At 46.6% G+C, this 23,625-nt stretch overlaps 1 protein-coding gene across 2 annotated transcripts in view; it reads left to right on the forward strand.

The window, feature by feature from the left end:
* Window positions 1-23,625, forward strand: part of EFEMP1 (EGF-like fibulin extracellular matrix protein 1) — a 70,511-nt gene that overhangs the window by 34,708 nt on the left and 12,178 nt on the right. The window contains exons 6-7 of one of the 2 annotated variants that reach the window (XM_028725124.2): window positions 8,626-8,748; window positions 10,358-10,477. The exons of the other annotated variant lie outside the window; for it this stretch is intronic. Coding sequence (XP_028580957.2) covers window positions 8,626-8,748; window positions 10,358-10,477 — 243 coding nt within the window. The remainder of the gene's footprint in view (window positions 1-8,625; window positions 8,749-10,357; window positions 10,478-23,625) is intronic. 2 annotated transcript variants of the gene reach the window in all.

Consider the following 23,625-nt stretch of genomic DNA (forward strand, 5'->3'; position numbering starts at 1 on the left):
AGACTTCTCTTCTCATGAGGTGGCCAAAGTACTGGAGCCTCAGCTTCAGGATCTGTCCTTCCAGTGAGCACTCAGGGCTGATTTCCTTCAGAATGGAGAGGTTTGATGTTCTTGCAGTCCATGGGACTCTCAAGAGTCTCCTCCAGCAGCACATATACCTGCATGCAAATGGAGCAGGGTCTCTACTGTGATGGCCCTAAAGCTAAGAGACTTGGGCCACCCCGAAGAGTTTGCTTTCTCCCAGTCGCAATTTACTTGGGGATTACATTCCAAGACACCGTGCATTGGAGTGAAATCGTGTAGATTTGAAACGCCATTGGAAAAGCCTGCAAACAACCCATTTCACCCCTGCTCTGCCCCTGCCCTGTTCCGCCCATTTTTGGTGATGTTTTTCTGACGTTTGGGGGGGTTGCTTCTGGGTTCGGCATGGTAGCATGTGCCTTGAACGTGTGTGAATGGAGAGTTGCCTATATTGAATTTGGACCTATTTAGCTTCTGGATGTTGTTGGACTCTCAAGTTCTATAGCATGGCCGGTGGTCAAAGATTATGGGAGTTGTGACCTAGCCACACCTGGATGGCCACAGCATCCCCATCCTTAATAATAATAATAATAATAATAATAATAATAATTTTATTTAAACCCTGCCCTCCCCAGCCAAGGGGACGCGGGTGGCGCTGTGGGTAAAAGCCTCAGCGCCTAGGGCTTGCCGATCGAAAGGTCGGCAGTTCAAATCCCCACGGCGGGGTGCGCTCCCATTGTTCGGTCCCAGCGCCTGCCAACCTAGCAGTTCAAAAGCACCCCCGGGTGCAAGTAGATAAATAGGGACCGCTTACTGGCGGGAAGGTAAACGGCGTTTCCGTGTGCTGCGCTGGCTTGCCAGATGCAGCTTGTCGCGCTGGCCACGTGACCCGGAAGTGTCTTCGGACAGCACTGGCCCCCGGCCTATAGAGTGAGATGGGCGCACAACCCTAGAGTCTGTCAAGACTGGCCCATACGGGCAGGGGTACCTTTACCTTTACCTCCCCAGCCAAGACTGGGCTCAGGGTGGCTAACACCAAATATAAAAACAATTGATTGAAATACAGCTTAAAAAACAAGATTAAAATACAACATTAAAATGCAGGCTCATTTCAGTGGAAACTCAATCAAAAACTTTTTGGGGGATAAAAACGTCAAGTCTTCACCAAGGCTAACTATCCAGACTGGTCCTACATGGGCCAGAAAAAAGCCAGGGAAGTCCCCAAATAGGAGTTCCATCACAGAAGGAGAAAGGAAAAAAGGAAAGAGGGGGAGGGGATCAAGTTGATTCAAGCCAAAGGCCAGGAGGAACAACTCTGTCTTACAGGCCCTGAGGAAAGAAATCAGATCTTTGCAGGGCCCTGGTCTCATGAGACAGAGCGTTCCAGCAGGCTGGAGCCAGTGCTGAAAAGACCCTGGCTCTGGTTGAGGCTAGTTTGAATTCCTTAGGGCCCGGGACCTCTAGGGTGTTGCTATTTATGGACCTTAAGGTCCTCCGTGGGGCATAGCGGGAGAGGCGGTCCCGTAGGCCTAGGCCAGGGGTGTGCAACCTTTAAGACAAAAAGAGCCACTTGGACCCATTTCCGAAGAAAAAAAACTGGGAGCCGCAAAACTCGTCATTATAAAAATAACTTTTTTGTCACTTTTTTAATTATTTCTTTGTTTGATCCCTCAGAATTACTCCTCCTCATAGAAATAAACATTAAATTAACAAGTTACCTTTTTGTGTGTGTGTGTTCTTCACTCCCCTTCAAAACAGTGACCAGCGTACATGCCCCCTTTCAATGCAGTGACCAGCGTACATGCCCCTTACAATGTAGCGGGCGGGCGGGAAGGTGACGTTGGGACGGTGCGTGACTAACGCATCGCCCCCGTGCGACGTCACAGCCAGTATAGCGCCCGCCACAGTGGGGAGTGTCTAGGTGCACAATGCGCCTCCTCCCCTCGCTAGTATCCGCCCCGGAGCTGCGGCAAAGGTGTAAAAGAGCCACATGCGACTCTGGAGCCGCGGGTTGCTGACCCCTGGCCTAGGCCTTACAAGTATCTGGGGTGCAGTGGCGTAGCGTGGGGGGTGCAGGGGGGGCCGGCCGCACCGGGCGCAACATCTGGGGTTAGGGCAAATCCACAGGTTAGGGGGCGCAAATCCACGGGTTAGGGGGCGCAAATTACTTGCCTTGCCCCGGGTGCTGACAACCCACGCTACGCCACTGCTGGGGTGTTGTTGTTCTTAATTTGCCCTGGGCTCTCTCCCAGCTGGGAGTTGAGCGCCTGCCTCTTCAGCAGGTCCTCTTTAGGTGCCAGCCTTAGATAGCGAGGTGCCCGGGCAAGGAGGACTGGGGGGGTTTTCCAGCCCTGCAGCTAGCGACCAAGAATAATGAGAGTCACCGCGTGCTTGGATTGGCTCGAGTGTGTTGCTCCGTAACCATGGGCTCCAGATTGACACAGGTTTAAAAGGGCACCAAAGCAACCCCGTGGCTTGGTTACATAAAAGAGCTGAGCTGGGGGAATAATTGCACTGAAGTGTAAACGGCCGGTGGGAACCGCGCTGGAAATGCCAGGCGCTGTTGTGATTATCTGGTTGTAGGAAGCAAAACGGCAGAGATTAAAATGTTACATAAGGGAGCGAGCAGCGTGAGTCAGGGGTTTTGGGAAGAGTGAGTCACAGCCAGAGGGAATGGAGCCAAGCATGTAAAGAGAGGGAGAGAGAGAGAAAGAGATCCTAAAGCGTGCTTTCTTCTTGGAAGCAAGTTCCAACAGAATCCGTGGGCTTTCTCTCAAGTCGGTGTGTTCTTAGGATGGCGGTTCCAGCAAAGGGATCCGAGGAGGTGGCAGAGAGCGAGCTGGGAAGGACGGGGGAGAGTTGGGGGGCACTGTCAAGACTTTTTAAAAGCAGCTTGCTTCAAAGGAAGGGTCTTCCGAGAGCTCAAAGCAGCTCACCCAGAATTTCAGCACAGAATGACGAGCGCCCTGCCAAAGTCAGCAACGGAAGGGGACAAAACAGTATAAATCACTTCGTGAGAGAGCGGCGGGTACATTTTTGGCAAATGAGAGGAAATCGCTGGAGCGCAGCTATTAGGGAAGCTGGTGGGAACAAGCATGAGGCGGTGCAAGCCAACCTGTATTTTGCCACAGTGTGCGGGGGGGGGGGGCTGGAGTCGTTTCACCCCCCCACAACTTGCAAAAGAAACACTTCTCGCAGTATTTCTATATTATCTCATAAACCTCAGCAGGTTGCAAGGCAGTTTGGAGAAGGCTTTCTCAATAGTACAGTGGTACCTTGGGTTACATACGCTTCAGGTTACATACACTTCAGGTTACACACTCCGCTAACCCAGAAATAGTGCTTCAGGTTAAGAACTTTGCTTCAGGATAACAACAGAAATCGGGCTCCGGCGACGCAGCAGCAGCAGGAGGCCCCATTAGCTAAAGTGGTGCTTCAGGTTAAGAACAGCTTCAGGTTAAGTACTGACCTCCGGAACGAATTAAGTACTTAACCTGAGGTACCACTGTAGTATTCATAACCACACTGAATTTATAAGAACTGTTTCTAAAGGGGGGGTGTTTAAAGTCTTGGGGGCCGCTGCAAAAAAACCCCCACTCAAATTGCAATGGGATTTTATGGCAATGGATTTGGAGGGGTGATGAGGCTCTGGCTGTGATTGGCTGAGCAGCCCTCATGTTGCAGGGAAGCAGGACAAGCCACTTGGTCTCTGGGTGCCCCTGGCTGCACTGCTCAGATTTTACAGGGAAGGACTGTAGCTTACTGGCAGAGTACCCGTCTTGCATTCAGAAGGTCCCGGGTTCAATCCTTCCCAATTGAGGCTGGGAAAAGTCCCTTGTCTGAAACCTTGGCGAGCTGCTGGCTTTATTGAGCTAGATGGAACAATGGTGTGACTCAGCGAAAGGCAATTTCCTGTGTTCCTACAGAAGGACACGGAAAGCAGGAAGGCCTAGAGAAGAAGGGCTAAAAGATTTGGGAAAGAAAGGACCAGTTCATTGAAGCAGCCTCTGTTTTCCCCCATGGACCAATTGTCTCCCTTGCTACCATAGGATCTTAAAGCAGGGGCCCCAAGGGCCACTAATAATAATAATAATAATAATAATAATAATAATAATAATAATTCTTCTCATGGGCAGCCTTCTGGGGCCGCATTGCCAGAGGAAAAGGTGATAAAGTGACAGTTGTGATTATTACCTTTGTGGGGTCAAAGTCTTCTTCTACAGAGGCCCACAAGCTCTGCTTACAACACATGCAGATGAACACTGGCAGTACACAATGCAGTACAGTGGTACCTCGGGTTACACACGCTTCAGGTTACATACGCTTCAGGTTACAGACTCCGCTAACCCAGAAATAGTACCTCAGGTTAAGAACTTTGCTTCAGGATGAGAACAGAAATTGTGCTCCGGCAGCACGGCGGCAGCTGGAGGCCCCATTAGCTAAAGTGGTGCTTCAGGTTAAGAACAGTTTCAGGTTAAGAACGGACCTCCAGAACGAGTTACCGTATTTTTTGCTCTATAAGACGCACCAGACCACAAGACGCACCTAGTTTTTGGAGGAGGAAAACAAGAAAAAGAATATTCTGAATCTCAGAAGCCAGAACAGCAAGAGGGATCGCTGTGCAGTGAAAGCAGCGATCCCTCTTGCTGTTCTGGCTTCTGGGATAGCTGCGCAGCCTGCATTCGCTCCATAAGACGCACACACATTTCCCCTTCCTTTTTAGGAGGGGAAAAGTGAGTCTTAAAGAGCAAAAAATACGGTAAGTACTTAACCCGAGGTACCACTGTACACAAGCATTCATTTGCCAGACAGATCTTTGCAACTCGACTCTCTCTCGACACACACATCATACAGGTCTTTGCAAGATGCTAGCTGTCCATATGATAAACATGCTCGCACACACACACAAGCACACTGGTCGCAATGACAGGCATTTTGTGAGTTAATGCAAAGTTTGCGTTCCACCTGCCCGTCTTCTTCTGTGTACTTTTCCAGCAGTGAGCCAGCTTTTAGGAACTGATAACAGCCATCAATTCAAGGACTGAGTCAGGGTGGAGGAAAGTTTCTTTTGAGCTGTCATATAGAAAGGAAGCATGTAGGAAAATATTTGGGCATTCGAAGAGTGTGCGTGTGTGTGTGTGTGTCGGGGGAGCAAGCCTGAAGAATAGAGTCAAAACAGTCCATTCTGTTTGTGATCTGGCTTTTTTGTGTGTGTGGTGGTGGGGGGGGGGGTCAAGTTTGTTTTCATTTTGCATGAGAAAGAATCCATCTTTTCTTTTCCATGTCCCCACCCGGAATATGCCACTGGTCCCCAGTTCCTGAACAAACATAGAGAGTTCAAGTGGGATTTGTAAACTAGTTTCAAGGAATTTGTTTATTCAGCTTAGAGACTTCCAGTTGGTGCCGAATGCCAGAAGAAACTGCTGTCAAACTGTGCTGCATCGGATTATAAAAGGCATAAATCTGGGAAGCCACACACAAACCCAGTACAATGATGCAGCTTGCCGAATCTTCTACTGGGGTTGAGGGGGAGGGAGAGAGAGAGAGAGAGAGAGAGAGAGAGAGAGAGAGAGAAGAATTGCAAGCCATTAAGAATGTAAGAATATCGTAAGAGTCCTGCATGAGGAAGTCAACAGCCAGATGGGCAGGGTACAAATAATAAATTATTATTATTATTATTATTATTATTATTATTATTATTATGTCCAGCATCTTGTTCTCATGGCCAACCAGATGACTCTGGGAAGCTCACAAGCTGGACCTGATCCCAACAGCATTCACTCCTGCCTCCATCAGGCAGCCATTGTGACTAGTAGCCACAGAGAGCCTTAAAGGTAAAGGGTAAAGGGACCCCTGACCATTAGGTCCAGTCGTGGCCGACTCTGGGGTTGCGGCGCTCATCTTGCTTTATTGGCCGAGGGAGCCGGTGTACAGCTTCCGGGTCATGTGGCCAGCATGACTTAGCCGCTTCTGGCGAACCAGAGCAGCGCACGGAAACGCCGTTTACCTTGCCGCCGGAGTGGTACCTATTTATCTACTTGCACTTTGAAGTGCTTTCGAACTGCTAGGTTGGCAGGAGCAGGGACTGAGCAACGGGAGCTCACCCCGTCGCTGGGATTCGAACCGCCAACCTTCTGATCGGCAAGTCGTAGGCTCTGTGGTTTAACCCACAGCGCCACTCGCGTCCCTACAGAGAGCCTTATCCCTCCATGAATTAGTCCAATCCTCTCTGAAAGTCGCCCAAGTTGGTGACCATCACTGCTTCTTCTGGGAACGTATTGCAAAGTTCCAACTATGCACAAAGAAGTGTGTTTTTTTAAACTGTCCTGGTAGGCCACTGTGGGAAGGAGAGTGCCGCACCAGATGGGCCTGCGGTCTGATCCATAGCTGTCAACTTTTCCCTTTTCTTGCAAGGAATCCTATTCAGAACAAGTGAATTTCCCTTAAAAAAAGGGAAACTTTGACAGCTATGGTCTGATCCCGCAGGGATCTCCTTGTGGTTTGTAGAAAGGCGGGTGCTTATCCAAACATTGCAGCCTGAGACTTCACAGATGGAATTGCAAGCTGATGAAGATGAAGGATAGGTTGAAGGACCTTGTGTGAGAGGCGGGGAGGGGAGGCCTCAAAGGGTGAGAAAAGAGAGGAATGGTCCCAGGTGAGAGCTGGGAGGGTTCACAGCTTTCTGTATGGGATAAAAGTTAAAATAAGAATAATAAGAATAATTTATTAATTATACCCCGCCCATCTGGCTGGGTTTCCCCAGCAACTCTGGGCGGGTTCCAACCAAATTTTAAAAACAATACAGCGTCATACATTAAAAACTTCCCTAAACAGGGCCGCCTTCAGTTGTCTTTTAAAAGTAAAATAGTTGTTTATTCCCTTGACATCTGCTGGGAGGGCATTCCACAGGGCAGGTGCCACTACCAAGAAGGCCCTCTGCCTGGTTCCCTGTAACTTGGCTTCTCGCAGGGAGGGAACTGCCAGAAGGCCCTCAGCGCTAGACATCAGTGTCTGGGTAGAATGATAGGGGTGGAGAAGCTCCTTCAGATATACTGAACCGAGGCCGTTTAGGGTTTTAAAGGTCAGCACCAACACTTTGAATTGTGCATGGAAACGTACTGGGAGCCAATGAAGATCTTTCAGGACCGGGGTTATATGGTCTCGGCAACCACTCCCGGTCACCAGTCGAGCTGCCGCATTCTGGATTCATTGCAGTTTCCGGGTCACCTTCAAAGGTAGCCCCAAGTAGAGCGCATTGCAGTAGTCCAAGCGGGAGATAACTAGAGCATGCACCACTCTGGCAAGACAGTCTGCAGGCTGGTAGGGTCTCAGCCTGCGTACCAGATGGAGCTGGTAGACAGCTGCCCTGGACAAAGAATTAACCTGTGCCTCCATGGACAGCTGTGAGTCCAAAATGACTCCCAGGCTGCACACCCGCTCCTTCAGGGGTACAGTTACCCCATTCAGGATCAGGGAGTCCTCCACACCAGGCCACCCCCTGTTCCCCAAGAACAGTACTTCTGTCTTTTCAGGATTCAACCTCAATCCGTTAGCTGCCATCCATCCTCCAACCACCTCACGACACTCACACAGATATAGCAGTGAGAGAGGATGGTGTTGTTCTCTTTTCTTTTTAGTTTCCTTTTTTATTATTTCTTGTAGATTAGTCTGTTTATTTTCCTTTTATTGTATTGCGAGAATCTCAATAAAACTTCGCAGCAGACAGTACAACCTGGGATCCAGGAAGAAGGAAGCAATAGTCAGAGAATCATAGTGCTAGAAGGGATCTAGGAAGTCATCTAATCTGACTTTCTTCTCCATGCAGGATCTGTGCAGTAGGATGTAACCATGCCATCCTTGGCACTGGCAGCGTATCCTTCAGAAGTGGAGAGACCAAATTTGTGTCCAAAGCGGTCTATTTGACTGTTGCGCTTCTCTTACCCTTAGGAATTTCCCCCCTAATGTTTAGCTGAAATCTGCTTCCCTCTCTTTGGCTCTAATCCTGCCTTCTGGAGCAGTGGAGAACAAGTCCTTTGGGTATTTGAAGGCCCATGGGACACGGGTGGCGCTGTGGGTTAAACCACAGAGCCTAGGACTTGCCGATCAGAAGGTCGGCGGTTCAAATCCCCGCGATGGGGTGAGCTCCCGTTGCTCGGTCCCAGTTCCTGTCAACCTAGCAGTTCGAAAGCACGTCAAAGCGCAAGTAGATAAACAGGTACTGCTCCGGCAGGAAGGTAAACGGCTTTTCTGTGTGCTGCTCTGGTTCGCCAGAAACGGCTTAGTCATGCTGGCCACATGACCCGGAAGCTGTACGTCGGCTCTCTCGGCCAGTAAAGCGAGATGAGTGCCGCAACCCCAAAGTCGGTCACAAATGGACCTAATGGTCAGGGGTCCTTTTACCTTTACCTTAGCATGTCCCCTCTTAATATTCGCTTCTCCAAGCTGATCATACGGTTCCATCAACACGAGAATCCGTCCTTGAATCTGGGATTCAGCTGCCTTCTACTTTCTCCCAAGGTTCTGGAGACAAACAGAAAAGTTAGGACTACACCTCCAAAGTCCCTAAAGTCCATGCTGTCGTTTTTGTTTCTTTGCTTTCAAAAGATATTGACGAATGTGCGACAGGCGCCCACAACTGTAGGGTAGATCAGATATGCGTCAACTTAAGAGGATCGTTCAGCTGCCAATGCACAGCCGGGTATCAGAGGCGAGGGGACCAATGTGTCGGTAAGTACTGTGGAGAAGCAAGATGTTCCTTGACAGTAAAGTTTAAGGGCCTTTCTCCCTAACTAGTAGTGGGGGGGGGGGGGTTTGCAGGTGTATTCTGCAACAGGCCACTGATGCAGATAGTACAATGGTGGTAGATTTATACTGGACTGCCCACACATCATTCCTCTTTATAAGTTGTTCTGCGATGTTTCCCCATTGTTAAATACATGAATCTTGTATTTGTGGGTTTCCCCATTAACCTCCATGTGATCAAAGCTAGGTTTTAGGGTTAACTCCATCCCTCCTGGCTCCTTCTCTCTCCCTGATTCAACATCTATTGGCAGCCATTCCAGCTGGTTGCAGCTGAAGGATGAGAGAGAGACTCCATTGACTCGACTGTCATTTGGCTCCTCTCTGAGCTGTCTAGTCCAGCTAGCCATTTTAAGAAGTGTTAAGTAGCTCTAGGAATTGGTGCCTGGGCTCGCGTTTTCCTCTTCCCTTGCCATCCCATTTTCCTTTTGTGTTATACCTACTAAACTGCAATCCTGTAAGCAGAGATGTCCCTGTTTCAAATCTTCATGCAGTGGCTAGAAAATTCTAGGAGCTGTATAAATGATGACAAGGGACGCGGGTGGCGCTGTGGGTTAAACCACAGAGCCTAGGACTTGCCGATCAGAAGGTCGGCAGTTCAAATCCCTGTGGTGGGGTGAGCTCCCGTTGCTTGGTCCCTGCTCCTACCAACCTAGCAGTTCAAAAGCACGTCAAAGTGCAAGTAGATAAATAGGTACCGCTCTGGCAGGAAGGTAAACGGCGTTTCCGTGAGCTACTCTGGTTTGCCAGAAGCGGCTTAGTCATGCTGTCCACATGACCTAGAAGCTGTACGCCGGCTCCCTCGGCCAATAAAGCGAGATGAGCACCACAACCCCAGAGTCGTCTGTGACTGGACCTAATGGTCAGGGGTCCCTTTACCCTTTATAGAAATGATGACAAATCATCATCTTAGCATAGGGTTACCAGACGTCCCCGGTTCCCGGGGACAGTCCCCAGATTTACAAATCTGTCCCCGGACAAATTCCGTCCCCTGAATGTCCCCAGATTTGCAAATCTGTCCCCCGGAAACATGGGAGCCGCAGCTTCAGCAGCCTGGAGCCAGCCTGGTAGTGCATTTGACTCTGGCTGGCTTCAGGAGCTGCTCGCTGCTCGAGTGCAGGACAAATGGCGGGTGCCACGGCAGCAAGGCGGCTGCCCGCCCGTGACTCCAGAGCCTCCCCTGATCTGTCAAAACAAAGGGGGAAGGGGGAAGGAGATCAGGGAAGGCTCAGGAGTCACGGGTGGAAACACATTTATGTTTCACAGGGTGCGAAAGAAGGGCTTTGCACCTTTATACAATATGCATGTGTGCTTGGGCCCAGGGTCTTTTGCCTCAATATCCCCACTACTGACTCCCTGTTGCTACTCAGCTTCAAAAACAAAAAAAAAAGTGTCCCTGGATCCATTGAAAAAAATCTGGTAACCATATCTTTATTCTTGTCAGAGTAAAGCCATGGTGGCAATGAGAGTTTTTTTAACTCCATTTTTTGTGTGTTTTTATTTATTTTTTAAATGCTGCGCTTTTACGGCAACCCAGACATAGATGAATGCGCACGCCTTTCGTTTTGCCATCATCGGTGCGTGAATACTCCCAGTAGCTACTACTGCCAATGCAACGCTGGTTTTCAGTTAGCAGCCGACAACCACACGTGCGCAGGTAAGATTCGAGGGGGAATTTGGCAGATCTGGACTCAGAAGAAGAGGCTTCCCCACTGTCAGAATAGACAGTCCCATCCCGTAGAGCAGAGACATCCAACATGGGAGCCTTCGGATGGTGCTGAACTTCAACTCCCATCATCCCTGACAGGAGTTGTAGTCCAACAGCATTGAAAGGGCACCACGTTGTCTACCCCCGATTGGGTTTCTGTTAATAACTTTGTGAGAGCTTGTGGTCATAATTGCCAGTCAAATCCAGGAACTCGGTCACCAAAATAGAGAGTTTTCTCAGTACATGGTTTCTGTTTCTTCTCTTTTCTAGAATCTTCCCTGGAAAGCTGTGCCCAGAGCAGTTTAAAATGCTTGACCCTGTCATGACAGTGTTGAACTAAGATGGTTTTTAGCCTGTATTGTGTTGGTTGCTTGATTTGTTTTTCTGTTGTGGTATTCTTCTCAAGCCAGCGGAGTTTGTTTAATCATTGCTGGTTTCATGCAAGGAAGGGGAAGAACCTGTGGCCCTCCAAAAGCTGTTGGGTGGGTTCCCGCTCCCCTCATCTCTGCTCATTGGCCATTGCTAGTCCAGCAACATCTAGAGGGCCGCAGGTTCCCCAACCGCTGCATTTGCTATTTCTGAAACCTAGGAGTGCAACCTGTTAAAGGCATTTTGATCAATAAACCTTGATGTTTTGTTGAAGTAAGGGTAGCAAAATCGCACCTAAGAAACTCAAAACAGATATATGACTGACACCCTTCTATGGAGATTGAACCAATGTCCAGACTTTAACATTCAAAAGCTTGCAGAAACTTATAGCTAGAGATGAATTAAAACATAATATTTATAGTCACATGCTTCTTCAAGCATTATAGTCTCTTCTTCTAACTTCCAAACAACTGTGTTTTCTTCTCTTTTCGGAACACAGCACTTTCAGCCTTCTGTATCTCAGTTAGGCCATGCCTTGCAGCTCCTATAAGGGATTTCCCCTTTCCCCTTCTCCTGCAGCTTTGCTCTCTGTCTTTCAAGCAGAGAAGAAGCACTCCAACGCTCTATTCAATTTAGCAGTGTTCACAGTGGACTCTAAAGCATCTTGCATCATATAAAATGGAGTATCTCCATCAATAGATATCTCCCATGTGACCATTGTTAGCCAATCACATGAAAACTACTAGAGAACTCTCCAGAATTCAGTTACCAACCAATCAAATTTAAACACATAGTAATGCATACAAGCATTTATAATTTCAGTGAATTAAATTACTATACCTAGCAGTTTTCTGGTGAATTAGTCTATCGATTACATTTGCACATGGCTTAACACAGTATTTCTAAAGTAAGAAGTACATCTTCTCTCTTCCTACACGATCTGCAGAGCTGTTACAGCAGACAAAGTCTTATAAAATGCATTCCTTTTTGTGTTTCTTTTAAGATGCTGTTTGCCATCTGCGTTTATAAGCGCTTGTATTAAAAATTTATAGGGACACTTTTTCAGCTGATTAAGAAAGTTTTATCAATTAATCTCAGGGGCAAGGAACCTTCTTTGGGCCACATTTTCTCATAGGCAACCCTCCAACCATCCTTTGAAATTTGCAAGTTTTCTGAATTTTGCAATGCAGTTCCCCAGCCAAATACTGTGTACATTAAAATGCATATGTTGGTGAAATGAACATGCAAAAATGCATTGTGTTGGAGGAAATTGGTTTGCAAGAATGTGTATATTGGGGGGAATGCAGAGAAATAAATTTATTTTGGGGGGTAATTCACACTAAAAAGCGACTTAAAAATGCAAACTGATGTGGCAGACTGAACTTAAGATTCGAAAAACGAGACACTGAAATTGGCAGGCGAACTTCAGTTCCACCTGAGGCTCTTCACCCCTGATCTAACTAATTAACTGATTAAAAACTGCAGCCTTACAGAAACCTGAATAAACATGAAGCACATGTCTTGACACATTTGCACTTTTAAATATTGTCCCCAATGAGCACTGACCAATGAGGATTTGTTGTTCCTCCCTTTTCCCGCCCTCAGGTGCTGATCTGAGCATTGAAAAGAGCTGAAAGAAGTGGGAAAGAGTATTGCTCTTCCTCTTTCAACTCTATGTATTTTTCGAGGCAGGAGGTAAGCACCCTCACCACCTCATGACAAAGAGAGGAGTGCCCAGAAGCTTTGCACTTGCCAAGCAAGTCCTCCTGGCTAGTGTGTTGGTGTTACGTCTGGCCCAAGGAGAATTCCCAAGGGTCAGCTAGATAGGTCTGGAAGATGCATTTGGGCCTGAAGTTCTTCACCCCAATACAGGTGTCTTATACCACCTGTATTATTTAGCTATAGACCAGCTCTACCTCTCTTTAAAATCAGAACCAGTGAAGGTGGTGAAGGTCCTGTGTGAGTGTCTGGAGGCAGTTGGAGGATGGATGGCAGCTAACAGATTGAGATTGAATCCTGACAAGACAGAAGTACTGTTTTGGGGGGACAGGAGGCGAGCGGGGGTGGACGACTCCCTGGACCTGAATAGGGTAACTGTGCCCCTGAAGGACCAGGTGCGCAGCCTGGGAGTCATTTTGGACTCGCAGCTGTCCATGGAGGCTCAGGTCAATTCTGTGTCCAGAGCGACTGTCTACCAGCTCTACCTGGCACGCAGGCTGAGACCCTATCTGCCCACAGACTGCCTCGCCAGAGTGGTGCATGCTCTGTTATCTCTCACTTGGACTACTGCAATGTGCTCTATGTGGGGCTCACTTTGAAGGTGACCCAGAAACTACAACTAATCCAGAATGCGGCAGCTAGACTGGTGACTGGGAGCAGCCGCCAAGACCACATAACACCAGTCTTAAAAGACCTACATTGGCTCCCAGTACATTTCCGAGCACAATTCAAAGTCTTGGTGCTGACCTTTAAAGCCCAAAACGCCTCGGTCCAGTATATCTGAAAGAGCTTCTCCACCCCCACCGTTCTACTCTGACACTGCGGTCCGGCGCCAAAGGCCTTCTGGCAGTTCCCTCACTGCGAGAAGCCAAGTTACAGGGAACCAGGCAGAGGGCCTTCTCGGTAGTGGCACCTGCCCTGTGGAACTCTCTCCCACCAGATGTCAAAGAGAACAACAACTACCAGACTTTTAGAAGACATCTGAAGGCAGCCCTGTTTAGGGAAGCTTTTAATGTTTGATGCATTACTGTGTTTTAATATTTTGTTGGAAGCCCCCCCCCCCCGAGTGGCTGGGAAAACCCAGCCAGATGGGCGGGGTATAAATAAATTATTATTATTATTATTATTATTATTATTATTATTATTATTATTATTACAGTCCCATTAATAGTTCTACCAGCTGGTGGGCTTGTTGCTAGGAATTATTAATAAATAGTGTTGTTTCAGCTATTTATATCCAAACAATAACCAATAAGCTACCTTTTTCTCAGAGCCAAAGACCTCTGAGAAAATTGGTCTCTCAAATATTGGAGAGTTAGTGATCTGGGGAAGAAGCTTTACACTCAGGAGGAAATCTGTACCTACTAGAAGTTACTCTCTGTAGTAGGTGGATAATAAAAAGTTAATAATGCAAAACAGGGTTCACTACGGGGTCACATACCTAAACTTTACATTTGGAAATTCCGGCAAGTTTTTTACATTTCTGTGCCCTCTGATAATGCTCTTAAGATGAATATAAAACGGACCCCCCAACATTGCACTGAGGAGAAATAAATCTCACCATTTTGCAATGCAGTTGATGCTCCTGAGCATTGCAAAATGATCTACTGGTCTCAAAGGCTCATGCCATAAACGAAGTGGAATTTTAAAAGAACAGGTCTCCAGGGTAATAAACAGCTCCAGTTAAATCTTAAACTGCCTGCATGCTGAGAAGCTTTATCAGTACGTGTTTCTTATAGCAATTATTTATAGACCTACCCCTCACCAAAAATCGTATGGGGGGGGGGAGGGGGGCAAGTGGGGAAGATGCTGGAATCCAGCATTTCAGAACCACAATAGGATTTCTGGAAAAGTTTGCTACATGCTAAAATGCCACCAACATTTCCTAACAGAAATGAAGAATAATTCTCATAGGCATAACAAGTGTGATTGATAGAGGGCGACACATATCCTGACCCAGTTTTGAGAGGAGAGAGGAATTCTCCACTCAGCTTTGGCCTCCATGCCAACTTCTCTCTGCTTTCCCCTTCCCTGAGAATTGTGTTATCCATGAAGCAGTTGAGAAGACGGTACTGTAAGACAGTGTTTGTCAACTTTGGGGGCCGAGGTGTTATTGGACTACAATTCCCATCATCCTCGACCATTGGCTAAGCTAGCCAATGGGACAACATACTGATTGTTGGCATCCCTGTCTCAAGAGACAATTGGGTGTGCATCAGGGCACAAGCCTAGGCAGTGTGTATGGAGGTCCTTAGCCTCACTGATGTGGTCCAAAAAAAAGCAGAGCAATATGTTTGGCACCAGCTTGGCTGCAGGAGTTGCCGGAAGGAAGCGTGCAAGGCACCATCCAACCGACTTAGGGACCTTACTTCGGTTTTATATAGCCTTTTCTTCTCCTGAAGATGTCCCACAAGGCAGCGGAGGTTTAGGATCAGAGTTTTCCTTCTCCTAGATGGGCTACCTTCTTAGGTTGACACACTCCATCTGTGCCTCACTTCCCTCCACAATATGTGCAGAAACCGCCTTCTTGACTGTTGGACCCACTCTTGGTTTCATCCACTCAATCTGCCATAGCCTGTCTTCGCATGCAGAGGATGTCCCTAACTCACCAAGGGTTTGAGACCCATCAGCTACTCTTACCTGGTTTAGCCCACCAGCCAAAGCCATTTCCTGAGGTGTGGCCACTGTCACATGCTGACAACTTCTAGGAGCTACAGAACTGCCCCAGAAGGAGCATGACAGATTCCCCACTAGAGGAACTGAAATAGAAATACTTTATTGCCACTGTACCACTTGTTTACAGTAAGATTAAATGAGCCCCCCACAATCTCTCAGTCCTTGTTACACGCTGTGTGTTGTCGTACAACCATCAACCCCGAACGTCAGCTGCAATGTTGCTGTCTTCCATTCAGCAGCCTCACGGCCCATGGGTAGAAACTGTTCTTTAACCTGTTGGTGAGGCTTATCATGCTTCTATATCTCCTGTCCGAGGGCAGGAGATTAAAAAGGTGCTCGCCAGGGTGAGTCATCCCTGAGAATTCCTCGGTCTCCTGTGATGACATCTAGCAGACGCAGGGGACAGCCCATGATATCGTGTGCTATCTTCACCACCCTCTGTAGGGACTTTCTGTCCATGGCTGTCAAACCAGCGTACCAGACAGCATTAGAGAACACTTTCTGGTGCCCTCCTCTAGGATAAGGTACACCAAAGGAGATATCCCGTTGTACCCATCTGGACTTGCTCTATGGAACTTCCCCTTCTTCCCCTTCCCCTTGCAGTCCTCTGCGTGCCCCTCAAGTCTACAGCATGGGAGCTGTAGAAGGGAAGAGAGCAAAGGGAACTCTGCTCATGCAACACTGGACATCGCCTGGAGTTAAGCCAAGTGCAGGTAGTGACTCTCCCAGAAATCTCAGGTGCTCTCCTGGTGAGATACAGTAAGGAGCAGTTGACTCATATAGCACCTTCAAAGGATGGTGTGAGTACAAAGTTCTGCTGGACTATGAGCCTATAGTTTTTACTTCCAGTATCTCGAGGTAGGGCTGGGAAAGACCCCTGAGCTAGATGGACCAATGGTCTGACTCAGTATCAGGCAGCTTCCTGTGTTCCTTGTCTCCCAAACTGTTTCTTCATCAACAACAATTAAGCATACACAGGTCAAGAACCTGTCTCCTGACTTGGATAGGGTTTGATGGGGATATTACTGGAGCCATTTCCTCGTGATAGGAGTCCTTACCTGCTTACATTCCTGGTCTCAGACAGTTAGGGACAGCTTCTGCTTTGCTACTCCATCTCTCCATCTACCCATGTTCCCTTTGGTCTAAAACATGGGTAGGCAAACTAAGGCCCAGGGGCCAAATCCAGCCCAATCGCCTTCTCAATCCGAGTGGCGGACGGTCCGGGAATCAGTGTGTTTTTACATGAGTAGAATGTGTCCTTTTATTTAAAATGCATCTCTGGGTTATTTGTGGGGCATAGGAATTCGTTCATATTTTTTTTGTTCAAAATATAGTCCGGCCCCTCACAAGGTCTGAGGGACAGTGGATTGGCCCCCTGCTGAAAAAGTTTGCGGACCCCTGGTCTAAAAGTTGTGGGGAACTGAATTTTGCAGCAATGTCCGTGCCTAGTTATCTGGGGGTAATTCTTACTCACAGGGGTGAGGGTGAAATTGAGAAGAGGATGCTAAAGTAGCTGAGTCATTGACCTGACTCAACAGGGCTCTTTTTGTGGCTCTTATGTGACTGACTGAATTGAGTTTTCTTCTGGCTCGCAGGAGTGGTGTTGATGTTGTGGTCTGCCATTCTTTCAAACTTGTGGAACCTGGCAGACAAATCTAACAACAGGTGTTTCGTTCTTATTAAATCCGTCCTCCACTAATCAAGAAAATGTTCTGGACAACCAGGCCTGGTGTTAGGACCATAAAACCAAACCTATTAAAAGTAGAAACAGCAACTCCGACAAAACAAATACGGCCGTGTTAGTCATCCCTATTAAAATATACAGAGCAATTGTTGGTTACAAGAAATGAGCCATCTGTGAAGCAAAGAGGGACGGGACCACAGCAAAATCAATCACTTTAAAAAAACAAAAAACCCTGAATAAAAATGGTCTGAAACACATTCCTTCAAAAAGTCAGCCAGTTTGGATGCAAGTTTCCACTCAAGTCATGGATTGTAGGTAATAGGTGTGTGGTGCTGTGTGTTTTAATTAGGGATGGGGGAGAGTCCGTTCAGTTCACATTAGAAGGTGAACCTACCTAATTGGCACATTCCAAAACAATACGTGAACTGAAACACAGCCAGGTTTTGAAATTTGCACTTCTCCGAATTTTGCAATGCTGTTCACCAGCCAAGTAAAAGACGTGCAAAAATGCACATACTAAGGTAAGGTGTGCATATATTCGAACAACATATAGAAATCAATTATGTTAGGGTAAATAACTGCGAGAATGTGTATAGCAGACAAAATTGCATGCAAAGATGTGTATATTATGATAAATTTGTAGTGAAATGCTGGTGATTTTTCATGAAGGCTTTATATTTTAAAAAAAACTGATATGGAGAACAGACGTTAAAATTGGAGAAAAATTAGAAACTAGGACAAACCCAAATTGTCAGATTCACCCATCCCTCTTTTTTTTATGTAGCATTTTTTAGAAAGACGGTATCTAGCTGTTAAGGTGGTGGGTCTTTTTTATATAAAAATAGTGGTGTCTCATCACATGGGACAACAACGCATAGTTCAAAGGGTTCCCAATTTTAACCAAAGCTGTGCCAAAGGTTATCAAAAGAGAAGTTTTGGCTGATTTAGAATGGGGTTGATTTTGAAAGAGAATGGAATGTTGTCTTTTCATCTTCTGGGGTGTGGTCGGCATTGGAGGGGCGTGGAACACTCATCAGCACTCTCTTCACCTGAGGATTGCCATTTTAATGTCTAAGAATGCTACTCCCCATGCACCCCAACATAGTATTGTTCCAGGAATTCCTTGGAAAAGAAAAATGGTGGCTGCCAGCTCAGCTGGAGGAGTACCAATGAATTTTGTGCATAATAATAATAATAATAATAATAATAATAATAATAATAATACAGTAATTTATGATTTCTACCCGGCCCATCTGGCTGGGTTTCCCCAGCCACTCTGGGCCGCTTCCAACAGAATATTAAAAACACAATAAAACATCAAACAGGGCTGCCTTCAATTATCTTCTAAAAGTCAGATAGTTGTTTATTTCCTTGACATCTGAAGGGAGGGTGTTTCACAGGGCAGGTGCCAATACCTAGAAGGCCCTCTGCTTGGTTCCCTGTAACTTGGCTTCTCGTAGCGAAGGAACCGCCAGAAGGCCCTCGGTGCTGGACCTCAGTGTCCGGGCAGAACTATGGAGGTGGAGACGCTCCTTCAGGTATACAGGACCAAGGCCGTTTAGGGCGTTAAAGGTCAGCACCAACACTTTGAATTGTGATCGGAAACGTACTGGGAGCCACTGTAGGTCTTTCAAGACCGGTGTTATGTGGTCTCAGCGGCTGCTCCCAGTCACCAGTCTAGCTGCCGCATTCTGGATTAGTTGTAGTTTCCGGGTCACCTTCAAAGGTAGCCCCACGTAGAGCGCATTGCAGTAGTCCAAGCAAGAGATAACTAGAGCATGCACCAATGTGGCGAGACAGTCTGAGGGCAAGTAGGGTCTCAGCCTACGTACCAGATGGAGCTGATAAACAGCTGCCCTGGACACGGATTTGACCTGTGCATCCATGGACAGCTGTGAGTCCAGAATGACTCCCCAGGCTGCGCACCTGGTCCTTCAGGCGCACACTTACCCCATTCAGGACGAGGGAGTCAATGAGAACCTAACTTGATCCTGCCTGTCACTTTAATGGTCCTCCTATCTAGGGACAATGTCGTATGTTATTATCGCTCCCGTACCCCTGCCGTGATTTCCATCAGGTAGGGGACCTTTTGCATTCTGGGGGCAGGTTTGCTTCATGGGCACCCTTTCAGAGACCATGTGCCAGGTGAATAGTATATAAGGCTACATTTCAGCCATACAAAAGTTAGAGGCTTCTACAGACAGCTCTTCCCATCCAGGCAAACTAGTGGAAGTCACATCCCAGTGTGGCAAAAGCACTCAAAGAGGGCATGGAGGGGACAGTGAGGGTGTGGCCTGGAAAGAAGGGGTGTGGCCTGGGAGATTCTGGAGTGTCTTAGAGGAGTACAAGTGACAGATGAAAATGAGGTCCCCCACTCCTGTTGTAGCACTGTGGGTTAAACCACAGAGCCTAGGACTTGCCGATCAGAAGGTCGGCGGTTCGAATCCCCGTGACGGGGTGAGCTCCCGTTGCTTGGTCCCTGCTCCTGCCAACCTAGCAGTTCGAAAGCACGTCAAAAGTGCAAGTAGATAAATAGGTACCACTCCGACGGGAAGGTAAACGGCGTTTCCGTGCGCTGCTCTGGTTCGTCAGAAGCGGCTTGGTCATGCTGGTCACATGACCCGGAAGCTGTACACCGGCTCCCTCGGCCAATAAAGCGAGATGAGTACCACAACCCCAGAGTCAGTCACGACTGGACCTAATGGTCAGGGGTTCCCTTTACCTTTACCCTACCTTGGGGAGATGCGGGTGGCACTGTGGGTTAAACCACAGAGCCTAGGGCTTGCCGATCAGAAGGTCAGCGGTTCGAATTCCCGTGACGGGCTGAGCTCCCATTGCTCAGTCCCTGCTCCTGCCAACCTAGCAGTTCGAAAGCACGTCAAAGTGCAAGTAGATAAATAGGTACCGCTCCAACGGAAAGGGAAACGGCGTTTCCGTGCGCTGCTGTGGTTTGCCAGAAGCGGCTTAGTCATGCTGGCCACATGACCCAGAAGCTGTATGCCGGCTCCCTCGGCCAATAAAGCGAGATGAGTGCCGCAACCCCAGAGTCGGCTACGACTGGACCTAATGGTCAGGCTTCCCTTTACCTTTACTCCTGTTGTACATGTTCGATTAACTTTCACTGCTTAAAAAAAAATCTCAAAAGCCAGAATACTTACTTTAGCACAGCTGCATACTTTAGTATTAATTTGCATAACATGATTTATGACACTTGACTTCCATTTCTCATGGCGCAGGAATTTGGATATTGTTTTTCCTTCCCCTGAAGCATAATACCAGACGTTCTCGATAGAAAGCAAAAGACAATGTAAAATGGATTTTGCATTTAATTTTGTGTGATTTAAAGGCAGCCTCAAACTTTGTCATATCCTTGACAGTTCTAACTGCATTACAGCAACAGCAGAATCCACCGTACGTCTGAGCAAATCAGAGCAGCTGTAGCTCAGTGTTAGGGTTGGTGCTGAACAAGCCTAATGAAGGAAAGTTGTCATATTTAAAACAAAAGAACTCACAGCATTTCTCTCAAGCATAGAAGGAAACTAGCATAGCAGCTACACTGGATAAATTCGTCCACTATCCTTGACACTCATTTTTTTCAGATAGGTTGTCCACATTATTTTTAATTTTTAAAGGTGCCCCCAAAATGTTCCTGGATTTAGGTCTTTTTTAAAAAAGAAAAACAACCATCTTCTTCATCTTTTAAAAGGGATCCTGTTTGTCAGGCCTTCTCGGTAGTGGCACCTACCCTGTGGAACGCCCTCCCACCAGATGTCAAAGAGAAAAACAACTACCAGACTTTTAGAAGACATCTGAAGGCAGCCCTATTTAGGGAAGCTTTTAATGTTTAATAGGTTATTGTATTTTAATATTCTGTTGGAAGCAGCCCAGAGTGGCTGGGGAAACCCAGTCAGATGGGCGGGGTATAAATAATTTATTATTATTATTATTATTATTATTATTATTATTATTATATGCAAAACTGCACAGGAGATTGATGGAGGAAGGTTTCTTGCTGAGATCATGAGAAGCCAAACAGTTTCATGCACAGCCAACCTCTGCTTTAAACTTGCAGCTCTGGGTTTCCCCAGAGCTTGACCCTACAGAAGATGAGTATATTTAGACTGAAAGCAGTGAGGGCACCTTCAGATCATGGGTGTTCCTTCAGCCACTGAATTTGTATGCTTAGAAAAGCACACAGCAGGTTTTCCTTCTACCTGCAGCTAAAACCATATGCAGCAAACACGGAGACCCTAAATGCATTGTGGGAACTGTAGCTCTCAGAAACGTAAAGGGCCTCTTGACAGGCCGCAGCCTCCTTCTTCAGGAGATCTTGCAGGAGCTTCTGAGAGGTTCCTCTCCCATCTACAGCTTGTGCAACAGGTTCCAGGCTCACCCACAACATGACCCATGAACCCGGTGTAAAGAGGCATGGCATAGGTGCCCACTTGATTGCTTAGGTCTGAAGAAACTGGCACTTTTACAAGAGCCACGTAATGTTCAATTTGCATTTGCAAGAAATTGATCGTTTAATGTAGCAGCTCCTAGGCTTTGAAACTTCCCATTGATATTAGGCAGGTGCTTGCACTGTATTATTTGTTTGTTTGTTTGTTTGTTTGTTTGTTTTTATTTTGTTGTTGTTGTTTAGTCGTTTAGTCATGTCTGACTCATCGTGACCCCAGGGACCAGAGCACGCCAGGCACTCCTGTCTTCCACTGCCTCCCGCAGTTTGGTCAAACTCATGCTGATAGCTTCGAGAACACTGTCCAACCATCCCGTCCTCTGTCGTCCCCTTCTCCTTGTGCCCTCCATCTTTCCTAGCACCAGGGTCTTTTCCAGGGAGTCTTCTCTTCTCATGAGGTGGCCAAAGTATTGGAGCCTCAGCTTCAGGATCTGTCCTTCCAGTGAGCACTCAGGGCTGATTTCCTTCAGAATGGCGAGGTTTGATCTTCTTGCAGTCCATGGGACTCTCAAGAGTCTCCTCCAGCACCATAATTCAAAAGCATCAATTCTTCAAAGATCAGCCTTCTTTATGGTCCAGCTCTCACTTCCATACATCACTACTGGGAAAACCATAGCTTTAACTATACGGACCTTTGTTGGCAAGGTGATGTCTCTGCTTTTTAAGATGCTGTCTAGGTTTGTCATTGCTTTATTCCCAAGAAGCAGGCTGCAGTGATCATGGAGCCCAAGAAAGTAAAATATCACTGCCTCCATTTCTTCCCCTTCTATTTGCCAGGAGGTGATGGGCCCAGTGGCCATTATCTTCGTTTTTTTGATCTTGAGCTTCAGACCATATTTTGCGCTCTCCTCTTTCACCCTTATTAAAAGGTTCTTTAATTCCTCCTCACTTTCTGCTGTCAAGATTGTGTCATCTGCATATCTGAGGATGTTGATATTTCTTCCAGCAATCTTGATTCCGACTTGGGATTCATCTAGCCCAGCCTTTCGCATGATAAATTCTGCATATAAGTTAAATATTTATTTACTTATACCTGCCCATTTGGCTAGGTTTCCCCAGCCACTCTTTTAACAAAATATTAAAAACACGATAAAGCATCAAACATTAAAAATTTCCCTAAAATGCTTGATCATAGAAATGTTAATTTAAAGAAGCGACAGAAAAGTACATAGATTCGGATTTGTTTATATCTTATCATCACAGAAGTTTAACAGTACTTACATCCATAGAAGTTAACTGAGAGCCCAATTAAATCGCAACATAAACTTAAAATGCCAAATTTACAGAAGGGTCAGGGTCGGCCCAAGATCCACCTGGACACCAGATGGTTTTTGATGCCTGCTGAAAATTTCTTTCTGCTTTTGGTACATTATGTTAGTAAGTATCAGTGTTTCGAAAGGTTTCTGGGTTTTATTTTACATTTTAACACTTTTCTCATGCGATTTCTTTTTAAGGGTTGTTTTTATTGGTGCCTTCAATCCATATTTTGGATTGCCTACTGCAAACTTGCTTAGAGGTCTTTAGGACTAGTAAACGATACATACATTTTGTGAATGAAATGTCCACTAATATGGACGTTCCCATTCATTTGAGTGAGTCACAGAATTCTCTGTGTAGTCTCTTTCCTCTGGTGATAAAGTCCACAGATTCAATGCATACAGTACTAGGCACCACCTCCAGTGTTAATAAATGATAGCGGGGCTAGCGGGGGACCTCTGCCAGATAGGACCCAGGCACCTTGACTGTCATTTCCTAGGTACATAAATCCTACATAAATTGTCTTGACTCTGCAAAGTTAAGCCTACCTGGACCGTCTGGTGAATTTGCCTAAATACAATGTGAGAGAAGACCCAGCTTTGTGTGGAGAGTAAGGCTGGGGCAGAAATTTGATTCAGTTCACATTTAAAGGCAAACTACTAAATTACACTCTCTGAAATAATACGCAAACCAAAACACAGCTCTCCTTCAACATTCGCAGTTCTATGAATTTTGCAATGCTCTTCTTCAGCCAGGTAATGTGTACAAAAATTCATATGCTAGGGTAAAGTGTATCTCTCTTAGAAGAGATAGCGTACCAAAATGCATTCTATTAGGGAAAATTGCATTGCAAAAATATGTGTATTGGGAGAAAATGCATACAAAGACGTGTTTGGGATTTTTTTTTAAAAAAAATGCATTAAAATGCAGACG

Source organism: Podarcis muralis, chromosome 3 (assembly GCF_964188315.1).
Source record: "Podarcis muralis chromosome 3, rPodMur119.hap1.1, whole genome shotgun sequence".
In the NCBI taxonomy this organism is placed as follows: Eukaryota; Metazoa; Chordata; class Lepidosauria; order Squamata; family Lacertidae; genus Podarcis; species Podarcis muralis.